Here is a 16,007-nt window from a genome sequence, read left to right as displayed (position 1 = left end):
ATGGAGGAGATTCGTGTCAAGCAAGAAGTCTCTGAGAACATCTATCTGCCATGCAGTCATCAGGAGAGTGCTATTGTGTGTAATGTGCTTGAATCATGTATCTGTTCAAATGAACACATCTTAGTAAAAGATGAACAACAGAGAAAATCCAGAGAGGGTGTGATGGTGAAGCAGGAAGATAAGAAGAACCAAGGTTATGATGATGATGAATTAGGCATAAACATCAAACCTGAACCAACAGATGTATTTCAGACCGATAAACCTTTCCAAGTCAAGGTTGAAACCGCAAGAAGTATTGTTGCAGAAAATATAATTTCCAATGACACAGTGCAGGAGTATATTCCGATAAAATTGGAAGATGCTGTGATACGACATGACCATGACATTGACACTGAACAAAATTATTGGAAAGTAGCAAGTGAAGACTTTCTATACCCTGTCCAAACTGTTAATAGTAAAACAACTCACCAACTAACCACAGTGGAAGGCCCAGACTATCACGAGGCAACTGATAAACTGACCACAGTGGAAGATCCAGAATATAACAACGCAATTAAACAACTAACCACAATGGAAGACCCAGACTATCACAAGGCAACTAAACAACTAACTGAAGTGGAAGAACCAGAATATAACAAGGCAACTGAACAACTGACCACATTGCAAAATGTAGAATGTAGCATGTCTTTAGGAGTTCATGGACATTGTATTAATGAAAACACCTTTCCTATAGGGATACAGCAAGTGGCTTTTGCTTGTGCTATGGATACAAAAGATGAGCATGAATATAATGCTGAAAAATATAACTGTGGTACTACAGAAAGAACAGGAGAAAGGATTTCTAATGAAAGACCATTTTTATGTAAAGAGTGTGGAAAAGGGTTCAAGCATCATAGACATCTAAATGAACACATGAAAATACACAGAAAGGAAAGATCATTTGTATGTAAAGTGTGTGGTAAAGGGTTTAATCGCCGTAGTTATCTAAATCAGCACATAAAAATACACAGAAAGGAAAGATCATTTGTATGTAAAGAGTGTGGTAAAGGGTTTAATCGCCGTAGTTATCTAAATCAGCACATAAAAATACACAGAAAGGAAAGATCATTTGTATGTAAAGAGTGTGGTAAAGGGTTTAATCGCTGTGATAATCTAAATGATCATATGAACATACACACAAATGAAAGACCATTTATATGTAAAAAGTGTGGTAAAGGGTTTAATCATGGTAGTAATCTAAATGAGCACTTAAAAATACACAGAAATGGAAGCGCATGTGTATGTAAAGAGTGTGGAAAAGGGTTTGAGCGCTATATACACCTGAAGAGACACATGATGCTACACACAAATGAAAAACCATTTGTGTGTAAAGAGTGTGGTAAAGTGTTTCTTAAAAGTGGTGATCTGAAAAACCACATTATGATACACACAAATGAAAGGCCGTTTGTATGTAAAGAGTGTGGTAAAGGGTTTAATCGCAAAAGTAACCTAAAATACCACATAACAATCCACACAAATGAAAGGCCATTTCTATGTAAAGAGTGTGGAAAAGGGTTTCCTCAAAGTAACGCTCTGAAGAAGCACATTGGGATACACACAAATAAAAGACTTTTCATATGTAAAGAGTGTGGTAAAGGGTTTAATTGCAATAGTACTCTAACTGTACACATGAAAACACACACAAATGAAAGACCCTTTATGTGTAAAGAGTGTGGGAAAGGGTTTACACAGAGCGGTAATCTGAAACGTCACATGACAGTACACACAGAAGACAGACCCTTTATGTGTAAAGAGTGTGGAAAAGGATTTGCTCAAAATAGCATGCTGAAAGAGCACATCAGAATACACACAAATGAAAGACCATTTGTATGTAAAGAGTGTGGTAAAAGGTTTAATCGCCGTAGTCATCTAAATGAACACATGATGATACACAAAAATAAAAGACCATTTGTAAGAAGAGAGTGTGGTAAAGGGTTTAATCAGAGTGGTAGCCTGAAAAACCAAGTAAGAGAACACAGCACAAATGAAAGACCATTTCTGTGTAAAGAGTGTGGTAAAGGGTTTAGTCGTAATACAACTCTGAAAGATCACATGAGGAGACACAAAACTTAAAGTTCAGTTAAGTATGTTCAGTAACAGGACCTTTGCCCATCGTACATAGAATTACAAAGTAAATGGAGATGGACAGGGACTGAAAAAGCATTTCGACAATTTAAGTAATGGGTAAATAAACAAATGAATAAAGTACATGAATACAAGTAAATAGGATTAACCCTTGTTACAACTTGAAAAGAAACTCTCCAATTGACGGCCTTTAAAGGTTTATTTGTAGTGGGGAGGACTTCAATATGCTTCTGTTCATATGTATGTGTTGTCAGTGATAGAAAGAACTCATCTCTAATCTTGTATATCTATATAGGACATAGAGAGAATGAAATTCATTTCCTACAATGTTGTGGTATTCTTGCAATATATGCAAATTCTTTGATTGACTTGAAGTTTAAGATGACGACTGGGGATTAACAGTGGTATGTTCTGTTATTGAAGTAAAGAAATACTTGATACTTAATTAATCCATGTTGTCATTTTTGCAGTATACACAATCATTTGGCTGTTACTATGGGCATGGTCTTGTTGCCAGGTATATTTGCATACATTTTTTGAATGTTTATCCACTTAACCTATTAATCCCTGTTTTCATCTTTACAATGTACACCATCATTTGGCTCTTGATTAACAATAGTGCCAATGGCATTGTAGCACAACTGAATTTGGCTGTTGCTATAGGCATGGTCTTTTTGCTCGGCATGTCTGCATATTATTGCAAAAGGTAAAATATGTGTAAAATGTTTGCTTTTATATGTACATTAACAAACATTTTACACATTTTTTTCAGTCTTTTGCATATTATTTATCTATAAACACAGACTCCATCAATGTTGTTTCACTTTGATTGTTCAAGTAGGACACAATGATGTGAAAAACTAATAAACTTATTGTCAAGAGATTACATGTTTCGATTCCTGTAAGGTTATTTTGTTTGAAATAAAACAAATTAAACTTAGTTTGTGTACTTTCATTTGTCTTTTGTTAGATAATGACATGAAGTGAATGTGAAATCTCATAAAGAAGTGACAATAAAAGAAACTTTCCCAGCAATGAAAAATACAATTTGTCTATGATAAAACAAGTCTTAAGTAGCCAATCATAAACAAATGAAATTACAATAAAATATTAATTATGTAAATAACTCATTGTAGGAAATATGTGAGATATATATATATGTGTGTGTGGTGTGGGGGGAGGATTTTACAAATATAATTTGATGTCCATGGGAAATCATGTATATGGTAATTACCAATGGCTTGTGTGATATAGACTTTAGTTGTTTGAACAATTTCAAAAGAGGAATTATTTGTTTACTTCATCAAGGCTACATTTGGTGAAACATTTTGTGAAGCAATATGCAAATTAAGACAATTAATATGCACACATTTTACTCAGACATGTATATATGCAATTCAATGTTATTTTTGAGAAAATGATATTGAGATAATGCGTTAATGAATAAATACTTATATGTAAATTCATACAATTTCCCAAAAAATTGTAACACGTTTCTCCCCTATACAGGGGACAAATGTTAATTGTCAAGAAATATTCTTTGAATTTGTCATATCCTACTCTGAAATAAGGAAAACACTCAGTTTGCAAAATAATATGAATATAGGTCAATTATGCATTTTGCTTAAAATTTAATTGGCTATTAGGCTGTGTTCACAAACACTTAGGGGGAGATTTGAGAGGGGTGGTTACTTCAAAAAAATATGCATAGTGTGGGGGGTGGGGTATATGAAAATATAGCGTGGGTCATAGGGGGATACCTGAAAAGTAAATTGACTTCATGACTCCTCATATATAGGAAAATTAATCTTTTGATAGTTTGTCAGCCTTTTTCAACAATAACAACAACAAAAACACCAAAGTTGTTAACAAATTAACACATGTAGCAAACAATTGTCTAAATTTTAAAATCCTTCAAATTGCACATACGAAATAATACATCAATGTAAGAGTTGAATGGCACTTATTGTTTTTGTTCCAAAAAATACCAGTATCTTAAATGTGTAGAAAACAGCTTCATAGTTGTACATATCCAGGACCAGAATTACTGTAAATTAGCCATTTCCTCTGCTATGTGCAAAAATCAGATTCAACAAACATGTCAAAATGCATTTAGAGCAAAAGCTTGCAACGAGGGACTGTATTGAAACTATTCAAAATATATATAGGACATACAAAGAGAAAATGGAATCCATTATCTACAATGTTTATATATCTGTGGCATTATACACAAATTCTTTGATTGACTGGAACTTTAAGATGATGACTCTGGGGATAAACAGAGGTATGTTCTGCTATTGATATGAACAAATACTTCATACTTGATTAATCTCTGTTGTTATCTTTGCGATATACACAATCATTTGACTGTTGCTATGGACATGGTCTTGTTGCTAGGCATATTTGCATACATTTTTTGAATGTTTATCAATTTGCCTATTAATCCTTGTCATCTTTACAATATACACCATAATTTGGCTGTTGCTATGGGTGTGGTCATGTTGCTAGGCCTATTTACATTTGTTTGTAAGTTTATCCAATTGCCTATTAACGCCTGTTAACTTTGCAATATATACACCATTATTTGACTATTGTAAAGGGCATAATTATTTTTGCAAGGGCCAGTTGTGTAGCAATAGCACCAATTGCATTGTAGCACGACTGTATTTGGCTGTTGCTATGGACGTGGTCTTTTGCTAGGCATATGTGCTTGCAGTTTTTGAATCTTTATTAACTTGCCTACCCATCCCATCTTTCACCTTAACAATGTATATTATTTGGCCATTGCTATGGGCGGATTTTTTTCACCCATTTTTCAATTGTTTGCAAATTATTCAGTTACAAACACAGACTTGGTCAATGTTGTTTCAAATTTATTTTTCAAGTAGGACACCATGATCAAATTGTTTTATAAATTGAAAATAAAATAAAAAAGTTTTCATGTCAATTGAACTGGGTATGACAATGTGTGTTTATGAACGTATGTTAATGTGAAAAACTGTATGATCTATATATATCTCGTCAGGGTGGTCTCATATAGGCCGAGTCTCCAGCAGCGATAGTCTGGGTAACCGATACTAAGCTTTTTTGAAATCTTTTGAAACGATAACAATACTTAGCATCTATTTATTACCTGAATTTCTTCTTCAATTTTCCTCTAGATCTGCTTAAAATTTGGTATCTTTTTGGCAATTATCAATCGTCAACATATTAAACGCATAGGGAAACATTTTCCTTGAGCAATATGGTATGTAAACTAAACTGCTCAAAAATATAATCAAACGAATCCTGCTACTACAAATGCATCAATATACGCTCAACGTGTTCTTTCCCTAAATATAGTTCTACAGGCTGTACTTAGTTGAAATATGCAAGTCCCTGTCAAAACGTGGTGATATTTTAGCTTGTAGACAATGAAAACAGCGATCTAAGAAATACTACGCGCCCTAAAGTCGCTCTTCATGTTGAACAAGACCTTTGCCATGGGGGGTCACTCCATGCATGATACATTGATGGCGCTTTTCATGACCTTTATTTATGGTATTGTTATCGCTTCTTGAATTCATTATAGTGGTCTGAGCTTGACCGCTTGTGTTTTCGCTTTCAGTCTTGACTTCGAACTACATTCAGTAACATAACTGTATATCGCAGAACGTCTGGGGTAGGTATACTAACAATGTTTACTTGACGTTTATGGATCATAATATTTATTAGTATTACTCGACGCACAAATCAGATTGCGCGAGAGACATGTTGAGAGATGGGGTGTCCTTTAGTCCCCCTTGCACCCGTCGGCCGTCTGGCCTGTGCACTGCCTGCGTCAACTTAGTTTCGCTCAAAGGAAGGGACAACGCACTCCTTATACAAGCAGGACTAGGGTGTCGATGTCCTCAGCTGGGTACAACCTTGAACGTATCCCCCACATGGTACAATGGTTTCTAATTTTAGGCAAAAACGGTGAGGGGAGGGGAGGGAGAGTTAAAATCAGCACCTTGGAAGCTATGTTGTTTGCAAATGGCCGAGATCTTTTGTATTCATAGAATCACCATGACTGTCCTTCTAAGTTCTACCTCCATGGAAATAGTCCAGAGACTTGTTCTTTGTTTTCACATCAACGGGCCAACACACTCCAAACGTGGCATTGTTCAGACAACGTCCACTGTCTATCCTGTACTGTATGTACAAAACATGTATTTCAACTCTTCATTTTGTATAAATGAGGAACATACTAGCTGTAAGCTATTTCCTTACTCCCCACTTACCCACTGTTATAATTTATATTTAATTGGGTAAATAAACTGATAAAATAGAATTGTGAGTGCCTTGAGCTGTCAGGAGAAAAGTCACATTATAAATACAAGTTATTATTACAAGATATGACTTGTACAATCACAATCAGGAAATTGACATGTTGACATAAAATCAAATCAAATCAAATCAAACATATCACTCCAGCTAGTTTTCTTGCTCATTTAGTATGTACTACAGATATATTTCTGCTTTATTTTTTCCATGTTATATGCAATAATATTTCATTTGAAGTGAGAGGTCATTAAATTAAGTTACCAGCTTGACTTTATGGTAGGATTATATTAAATTCTGGTATTTCAATGTATGAAAGTGTAATTGTATGAAAGACCTTAATTTCTTATTTAGTTACCAAGACAACAAAAAAAGAACAAAGACGTTTGATACCTTGATGGCATATTTTTAGTCCCCTGTCTGTCCATCCATCCATCCATCCACCCATACTATGTTGTGAACAATCATGAGTATGATGTAGCTCAAAAAATTAACACACATAGACTACATTCAAGTGTCTACCCCTATGTTATCAGGTGTAAGCTTTCTTTCAAGACCTTAACATTTGACCGTAACTTTGACCTTCACAATCTAATTATCAAAATCCATCCATTTCTTGCATATCACAGCCACTTTGTAGTGCAGTGTTTACTTGTTGTACCCAATTTCTTTTAAATCATATGCCACCATTGTAATAATAATTGTCACATCAAAGTAGTATATCAGGGGCCTGTTTCTTCTATGTTTTCTTGTTGAAATGTGGAATGCTTTGTTCAGGAAGAGCTGGGTCAACAAATTTAAAGAGCTGTGATGTGTGTGGGAGAACAATTTTACAACTCCATTTAGGTTGGGTTTTTTTGTGTGTGAACATAAATGATATTTTAAACCTTATATGTCAGTCAAAGTTTTAAAAACTGTTCTCATTGTTTCAAACAGATACATGATTCTTGGATGGTACAGGTATTCACAAGACATGGAGAAGATTCGTGTCAAGCAAGAAGTCTCCGAGAACACCTATCTGCCGTGCAGTCATCAGGAGAGTGATATTGTGTGTAATGTGCTTGAATCATGTATCTCTTCAAATGAACACATCTTAGTGAAAGATGAACAACAGCGCCAGGACAGAGAGGGCGTGATGGATTATTGGAAAGTAACAAGTGAAGACTTTCTATACCCTGTCCAACCTTTTAATAGTAAAACAACTCACCAACTAACCACTGTGGAAGACCCGTACTATCACAAGGCAATTAAACAACTAACTGAAGTAGGTGAGCCAGAATATAACAATGAAACTGAACAACTGACCACAGCTGAAGACGCAGACTATAACATGGCAACTAAACAATTAATCACAAAGGAAAACCCAGGTAATAACAAGGCAACCAAACAACTAACCACAGTGGAAAACCCAGATAATAGCAATGCAAGTGATAAACTTACCACAGTGGAAGACACAGGCTATAACAAGGTAACTAAACAACTAACCGCAGTGGAAGACCCAAATGATAACAAGGCAACTAATAAACTAACCCTAACGGAAAAAAACCGAGACTATTACAATGGAATTAACCAACTAACCAAGATGGAAAACCCAGACAATAACAGGGCAAGTAATAAACTAATAACCACAGTGGAAGACCTATGCTATCACAGGGCAACTAAACAACTAACTGAAGTGGAAGGCACAGAATATTATAACATGGCAACTAAACAACTAACCACAATGGAAGACCCACGCTATCACAAGGCAACTAAACAACTAACCACAGTGGAAGGGACAGACTATAACATGGCAACTAAACAATTAATCACAAAGGAAAACCAAGATAATAACAAGGCAACCGAACCACTAACCACAGTGGAAAACACAGAATGTAGCATGTCTATAGGAGTTCATGGACATTGTATTAATGAAAACACCTTTCCTATAGGGATACAGCAAGTGGCTTTTGCTTGTGCTTTGAATCCAGAAGATGAGCATCGATATAATGCTGAGAAATATAATTGTGGTACTACAGAAAGTACACTTTTAAATGAAAGACCATTTGTATGTAAAGAGTGTCAAAAAGGGTTTAAGAACAACAAACAGCTTAACAGACACATGACAATACACACAAATGAAAGACCATTTATATGTAAAGACTGTGGTAAAGGGTTTAGGCACCATAATAATCTATATGAACACATCAGGATACACACAAATGAAAAACCATTTCTATGTACAAAATGTGGTAAAGGGTTTACTCAGAATAGTAATCTGAAACAGCACATGATGCTACATACAAATGAAAGACCATTTATATGTAAAGTGTGTGGTAAAGGGTTTCGTCGTAAGTACTATCTGAAATATCACTTGAGGATACACACAAATGAAAGACCATTTGTATGTCAAGAGTGTGGTAAAGGATTTGATTATGATAACACTCTGAAACGTCACATGTGGATACACACAAATGAAAAACCATTTGTATGTAAAGATTGTGGTAAAGGGTTTAATCATAGTGGTAATCTGAAAGATCACATGAGGATACACACAAAAGAACTGTTTGTATGTAAAGAGTGTGGTAAAGGGTTTGTTCGAAGACGTAATCTGAAAAAACACATGATGATACACTCAAATGAAAGACAATTTTTATGCGAAGAGTGTGGTAAAGGATTTGTTCAAAGCGAGCATCTGAAAGTACACATGAGGGTACACACAAACGAAAGACCATTTGTATGTAAAGAGTGTGGAAAAGGATTTTATCAAAATAAGACTCTGGAAGTTCACATGAGGATACACACAAATGAAAGACCATTTATATGTAAAGAGTGTGGTAAAGGGTTTATTTGCAATGGTAACCTAAAATACCACATGAGAATCCACACAAATGAAAGACCATTTGTATGTAAAGTGTGTGGTAAAGGGTTTGCTCAAAGAAGCACTCTGAAAAATCACATTGTGATACACACAAATGAAAGACCATTTGTATGTAAAGAGTGTGGTAAAGGGTTTAATCGCAATGGTAACCTAAAATACCACATGAGAATCCACACAAATGAAAGACCATTTGTATGCAAAGATTGTGGTAAAGGGTTCCATCAAAGTAGATATCTGAAAGACCACATGAGGAGCCATACAAATGAAAGACCATTTGTATGTAAAGAGTGTGGTAAAGGGTATAATCGCAATGGTAACCTAAAATACCACATGAGGATCCACACAAATGAATGACCATTTTTGTGTAAAGATTGTGGTAAAGGGTTCTATCAAAGTAGATATCTGAAAGACCACATGAGGAGCCATACAAATGAAAGACCATTTGTATGTAAAGAGTGTGGTAAAGGGTATAATCGCAATGGTAACCTAAAATACCACATGAGGATCCACACAAATGAATGACCATTTTTGTGTAAAGATTGCGGTAAAGGGTTTAATCGCAGTAGATATCTGAGGGATCATATGACAATACACACAAATGAAATCCTTTGCATGTGAAGAATGTTATAATGGGTTCTATTTGGTTTCAGTGTGAAAAGACATATGAGAATACATGATACATTGAAATGATGGATATGAAAGATGAAAGATAATCTGTATGCAGGTTTAATCAAAGTAGTCATCAAAAAGTATGTGTAAGGTTTCATGCAAATGAAAGTTTAACAAGTGGTAAAGTTTTTAATCGAAGTTGTGATTTCAAATAAAATATGGGAATCCATAGTGAAAAATAAATATGTGTGCATAAAGTGTTTTGTAAGTATTGTTACAATAATGACCATTTCAATCTGAATTACAAGTTTTCCTTTCAATTGAATTGGTATGACAATGTGTGTTTATGAATTATGTATTTAAAGTGTTTATATGTGAGAAAACTAATAAACTTATTGTCTAAATGCCAATTTGTTTGACTTGTTTGGATTCCTCTTGTTTTCCTCGAAATAAAACAAATTAAACTTAGTTTGTGTACTTTTATGTGTCTTTTGTGAGATAATGATGCGAAGTGAATGTAAAATCTTATACAGAAGTGACAATAAAAGAAACTTTCTCAGCAATGAAAATACAATTTGTGGTTCAGATAAAACACACCGACAACATTTTGCCACAAGTTTTTGGCAGCCAATCAGAAACAAATTAAATATTTAATACTACAATAAAAACATTGATTATGCAAATGAGTCATTAAAGTCCAAAAGTAGATCAACAAGATTTGTAGGAAACGTGTGATTTTAATTTAATATATAAAAACAATTTAAATATATCTCGTTTGAGGTGGTTATCCAAATGACTCAAGAGTTCACAGATCAACAAGATTTGTAGAAATATGTCATTTGTAATCATATACATGTATACCATATATATACCAATTTAATCAGCATACAATGCCTAATTAACACAAAAATCATTAATGCATATTATTGAGTAAAATCAGAAGGTACATTAACCAGCTTATAGTACTCATACACTGTTATCTTACAATTCTCTACCAAATTATGATATTTCATTTCATAACGAAGCATATAACGTTTTACATATATTTATGATAAGCTACAAAAAGCACACTGGTGTACTTAATAATCTCAATGTTTTAATCCTAGTGAACAATTTGCATAATAAATTGAAATTAACAAACAGGTGGCTCAAAATTCACATTCTAATAACGTGTAATATTGGAACTAATGAAAGGCTTATTGTCCTTCAGGGAAGGCATTCAGTTTACACCTGGTTGTTACATCTCATTGTGTGCAGTGCATATTACCTCAGGTAGGTATATTCACCATGGGTAGCATTGGAGAGGGTATATATGTCACTTTTTGGCAATACTTGCTGACTTTGTGAAGACCAAGTTTGAAAGAGTTAATGAGTATATCAGCTAGATGTAATTAGTCTGACATGGATTTATAGGGTTTGCTGGAAATGCATTGGGAAATGGTATACACATTTCATAGATTCCAGATTAAGAGAGAAATAGTCTTGGTAACCCTGATTGTTGCCACTTGGGTCTCTGCCTATGAGACCTTCCCAAACAAGAGTGTGGGAAAACAGCGTTCCAACTACCCCGCGATAGAAGTCACACAGTACATTTTTTCAAAGTACAAAAAATGGGCTTACAAGGCCTTTTGTTGTAATTAATATATATCAGTCGCTTGAGAAGTGATAATCTGTAGTGAAGGTACCCAAATCGTTCAGCCTGCAATGTTGGACGTGAAGTACTCCCTATGATGCACTGCTCCAAAAGCTACTTCCTGTGAAGGCGAGTTGAAATCTTCTTTTCCAAGAGTCTCGTTTGGGGAGGTCTCTAGAAGTACAAATGAATAAAGGACATGAATATAAGAAAATAGGATTAACCCTTATTACAACTTAAAGAGAATCTCTCCATTTGAAAGCCCAATGCAATTTTAGTTAAGAAATATCAGGTTTATTTGAAGAGGAGAGGACTTCAATATGCTTCTGTTCATATATACATGTCAGTGATGGAAAGAACTCGTCTCTAATATTGTTCATGTATACAGGACATACAAAAAGAAAATGGAATTCATTTTCTACAATGTTTATATCTGTGGCATTCTTATACACAAATTCTTTGATTGACTGGAAGTTTAAGATGACTACTCCAGGGATAAACAGAGGTATGTTCTGCTATTGAAATAAAGAAATCCTTCATAATTCATTAATCCCTGTTGTTATCTATGCAATATACACAATCATTTGACTGTTGCTATGGACATGGTCTTGTTGCTAGGTATATTTGCATACATTTTTTTAATGTTTATCCATTCGCCTATTAATCCTTGTCATCTTTACAATATACACCATAATTTGGCTGTTGCTATGGGTGTGGTCGTGTTGCTAGGCCTATTTACATTTGTTTGAATGTTTATCCACATGCTTATTAAACCCTGTTAACTTTGCAATATACACCATTATATGACTGTTGCTAAGGGCATAATTATTTTTGCAAGAGCTAGTTGTGTAGCAATAGCACCAATGGCATTGTAACACAGCTGTATTTGGCTGTTGCTATGTGCTCGGTCTTTTGCTACGCATATGTGCTTGCAGTTTTTGAATCTTCATTAACTTGCCTACCCATCCCATCTTTCACCTCACATTATTTGGCCATTGCTATAGGCAGTTTTTTTTACCCATTTTTTCAATTTTTTTGCAAATTATTGAGTTACAAATACAGACTTGGTCAATGTTGTTTCACTTTTATTTTTCAAGTAGGACACCGTGATCAAATTGTTTTATAAATTAAAAATCCAAAATAAATACCTTAACAAAAAAAGTTTTCATGTCAATTGAACTGGGTATGACAATGTGTGTTTATGAACGTATGTAAATGTTTATATGTGAAAAAGTGTATGATCTATATATATCTCATCAGGGTGGTCTCATAGGCCGAGTCTCCAGCAGCGAGAGTCTGGGTAACCGATAGCTGCAATAATTGTAGCGTCTTGTTGCGGTTTTGTGGGTTTTTTCGTCTGTTTTGGTGACTTTTTAAGTTTTTGTGTTTAACACAAAAACTTAAAAAGTCACCAAAACAGACGAAAAAACCCACAAAACCGCAACAAGACGCTACAATTATTGCAGCTAGGTAACCGAGAGCAATATGGTATGTAAACTAAACTGCTCAAAAATGTCCGGGGAAAAATATATCAAACGAATCCTGCTACTACAAATGCATCAATATACGCTCAAATTGTTCTTTCCATATGTGCGGCCCAAAATGAACCACTGTTTTCAATGCCTACGCTACACGACCGGTCGTACGACCAGATTTCGGTCGTGGATGTTTAGTATCATAATCTACACGGTGACGGATCAACTCGTCCCAATTTCAACTCGTCCCATTTCAACTCGTCCCACTCAACTCGTCCAATTTTCAACTCGCCCCAATTTCAACTCGCCCCAATTTCAACTCGCCCCATTTTCAACTCGCCCCAACTCTTTGCAATATAATTTACCTGTGCATATATGAAATCGAAGCGAGTAGTACTCAGTTTGGAGGGTCTGTGGTATCTCGTATTCCACTAATGAAGTACCACTTGCGCTGTAAACACATAATACAATACTTAGTTGCGTTTACTAGGGAGAGGAGACACGTCTCCAAAACCCGTACGCGCGGAAGTCGTAAGCGTGTCAGTCACTAATATTCTCCCTGGTTATTATCATTATTATTTCTTATTTGGGTTGTAAACATTAAGTCCTAATGTGAAAAGTGATATTCCATGACTGGGGAAAGTTGTTGTGCTAGTATAAGTTCTAGATCTACCAAACACTTAGCCAAAACCCACACCACTTTCTGCTACGAAATGTTACATTTGCTACGCTTCAACTGGCTACGTAGGTAAAATCATGTAAATGTTTCTGTCTCCGTACTTCGAGTCCATGTATCGTTTAGATTTATAAACGTTTCCTAGTGTTGTTGGGGCGAGTTGAAAATGGGACGAGTTAAAAATGGGGCGAGTTGAAAATGGGGCGAGTTGAAATTGGGGCGAGTTGAAATGGGACGAGTTGAAAATGGGACGAAGTGAATCGCAATCTAATACACAGGGCTACAGTAATAAATACCCGGATGTTCGTTTGACCTCGGACAATAAATTTATTCTATCTTCTCCACGACCGGTCGTATGTTGTTCGTGGTATGTATTTTATCACTGTCTTTTCTCCACGACCGGTCGTATGGTCGTGGCATGTATTTTTTCCAATGACTTTTCTCCAAGACCGGTCGTATGGTCGTGGCATGTGTTTTTTCACCATCTTTTCTCCACGACCGGTCGTATGGTCGTGGCATGTATTTTTTCCAATGACTTTTCTCCACGACCGGTCGTATGGTCGTGGCATGTATTTTTTCACCATCTTTTCTCCACGACCGGTCGTATGGTCGTGGCATGTATTTTTTCCAATGACTTTTCTCCACGACCGGTCGTATGGTCGTGGCATGTATTTTTTCACTGTCTTTTCTCCACGACCGGTCGTATGGTCGTGGTATGTATTTTTTCCAATGAGTTTTCTCTACGACCGGTCGTATGGTCGTGGCATGTATTATTTCACTGTCTTTTCTCCACGACCGGTCGTATGGTCGTGGTATGTATTTCTTTACTGTCTTTTTTCCACGACCATGGGACAGTGATGAAGAAATATTTTTGCACTCTTTCCCCCACGACCTTTGTACGATCGTAGCTCCCATTTTTAAATACCATTTTTGAATACGTGATGTGGTTTTTCACGATTCCTTTTAATATGCAAATATTTGTGTATCTTAAAATGTCAGTTTGAACTTAATTTGCCTTTGATCTAATTTATATTTTTGATTCTGTATACGTCCACGATGAGATGACATGACGCTTCTAAAATGTTAAGTATACTGCAGCAAGGTGCGGAATTGTGTATTAGCCAGTTTAGAAAGTTTAGCTAGAAGTTTAGAAAGATAAATTAGAAGTGTCTAAATCTAAATCTAAAGTTTTTAAGTTAGAAATTAGAAAGCTAAGTTAACCATTATGATCTTACTCTAAATCTAAAACTTTATAAACTATCCACTATATATACGATCTAAATATCGTTCTACAGACGATCTAAATATCGTTATCTAAACTTTATAAACCATCCACTATTTAGACGATCTATATCGTTCTACATTTTATATCTAGACGATCTAAATATCGTTATCTAAACTTTATTTAGACGATATATATCGTTCTACATTTTATATTTAGTTCTTTCCCTAAAGATAGTTCTACGTGTTATAGTAGTTAAATATGCAAGTAAAAAAGTTATGATATTTTAGTTTGTAGACAAGGAAAACAGCGATCTAAGAAATACTACGCGCCCTATAGTTGCTCTTCATGTTGAATTGACACAGTGTTGAATAAGACCTTTGCCATGGGTGTAAATCCATGCATGATAGTGATACATTGATGGCGCTTTTCATGACCTTTGTGGTAGGTATTGTTATCCCTTGAATTCATTATAGTGGTCTGCGCGAGCTTGATCGCTTGTGTTCTTCGCTTTTAGTCTTGTCTTCGAACTACATTCAGTAACATCACTATATATCGCAGAACGTCTGGGGTAGGTATACTAACAATGTTTACTTGACATTTATGAATCATACTTTAGTAAATACTCGACGCACAAATCAGATTGCGCGAGAGACATGGGAGATGGGGTGTCATTTAGTCCTACTTGCACCCGTCGGCCGTCTGCCTGCGTCAACGTCAACTGAGTTTCGCTCAAAGGAAGGGACAACGCACTCCTTATACTAGTCCTGCTTGCATACGGAGGAATTCGGGACTCGATTCTGACAATTGTCCCTCCAGAGTCAAGTCAGTAATACAGACTCGTGCACCGGCATGTAAGCAGGACTATCCTTATACAAGCAGGACTAGGGTGTCGATGTCCTCGGCTGGGCATAACCTTAAAAGTATCCCCCACATGGGGGGGGGGGGGGGAGTTAAAATCAGAAACTTGGAAGCTATGTTGTTTGCAATTTATGGCCGATATCTTGTGTATTCATAGAATCACCACTGCACTGCACTGTCCTTCTACCTCCATGGAAATAGTCCACAGACTTGTTCATTGTTTTCAAATCAATAGGCCAACACAG

At 35.7% G+C, this 16,007-nt stretch overlaps 1 protein-coding gene across 1 annotated transcript; it reads left to right on the top strand.

Annotated features, from left to right (window-relative positions):
• On the top strand, positions 1–9,855 carry LOC144434168 (uncharacterized). Its single transcript, XM_078122622.1, is given in 4 exon segments — positions 1–958; positions 1,373–2,108; positions 7,363–8,970; positions 9,052–9,855. Coding segments are annotated over 4 exon segments (4,059 nt in total). The 3' UTR covers positions 9,809–9,855.
• The last annotated feature ends 6,152 nt before the right edge of the window (positions 9,856–16,007 follow it).

This window comes from Glandiceps talaboti, chromosome 4 (genome assembly GCF_964340395.1).
Source record: "Glandiceps talaboti chromosome 4, keGlaTala1.1, whole genome shotgun sequence".
Lineage (NCBI taxonomy): Eukaryota > Metazoa > Hemichordata > Enteropneusta > Spengelidae > Glandiceps > Glandiceps talaboti.
The sequence above is the reverse complement of the archived record's forward strand: the minus strand, read 5'-3'. Positions and strand labels throughout refer to the sequence as shown.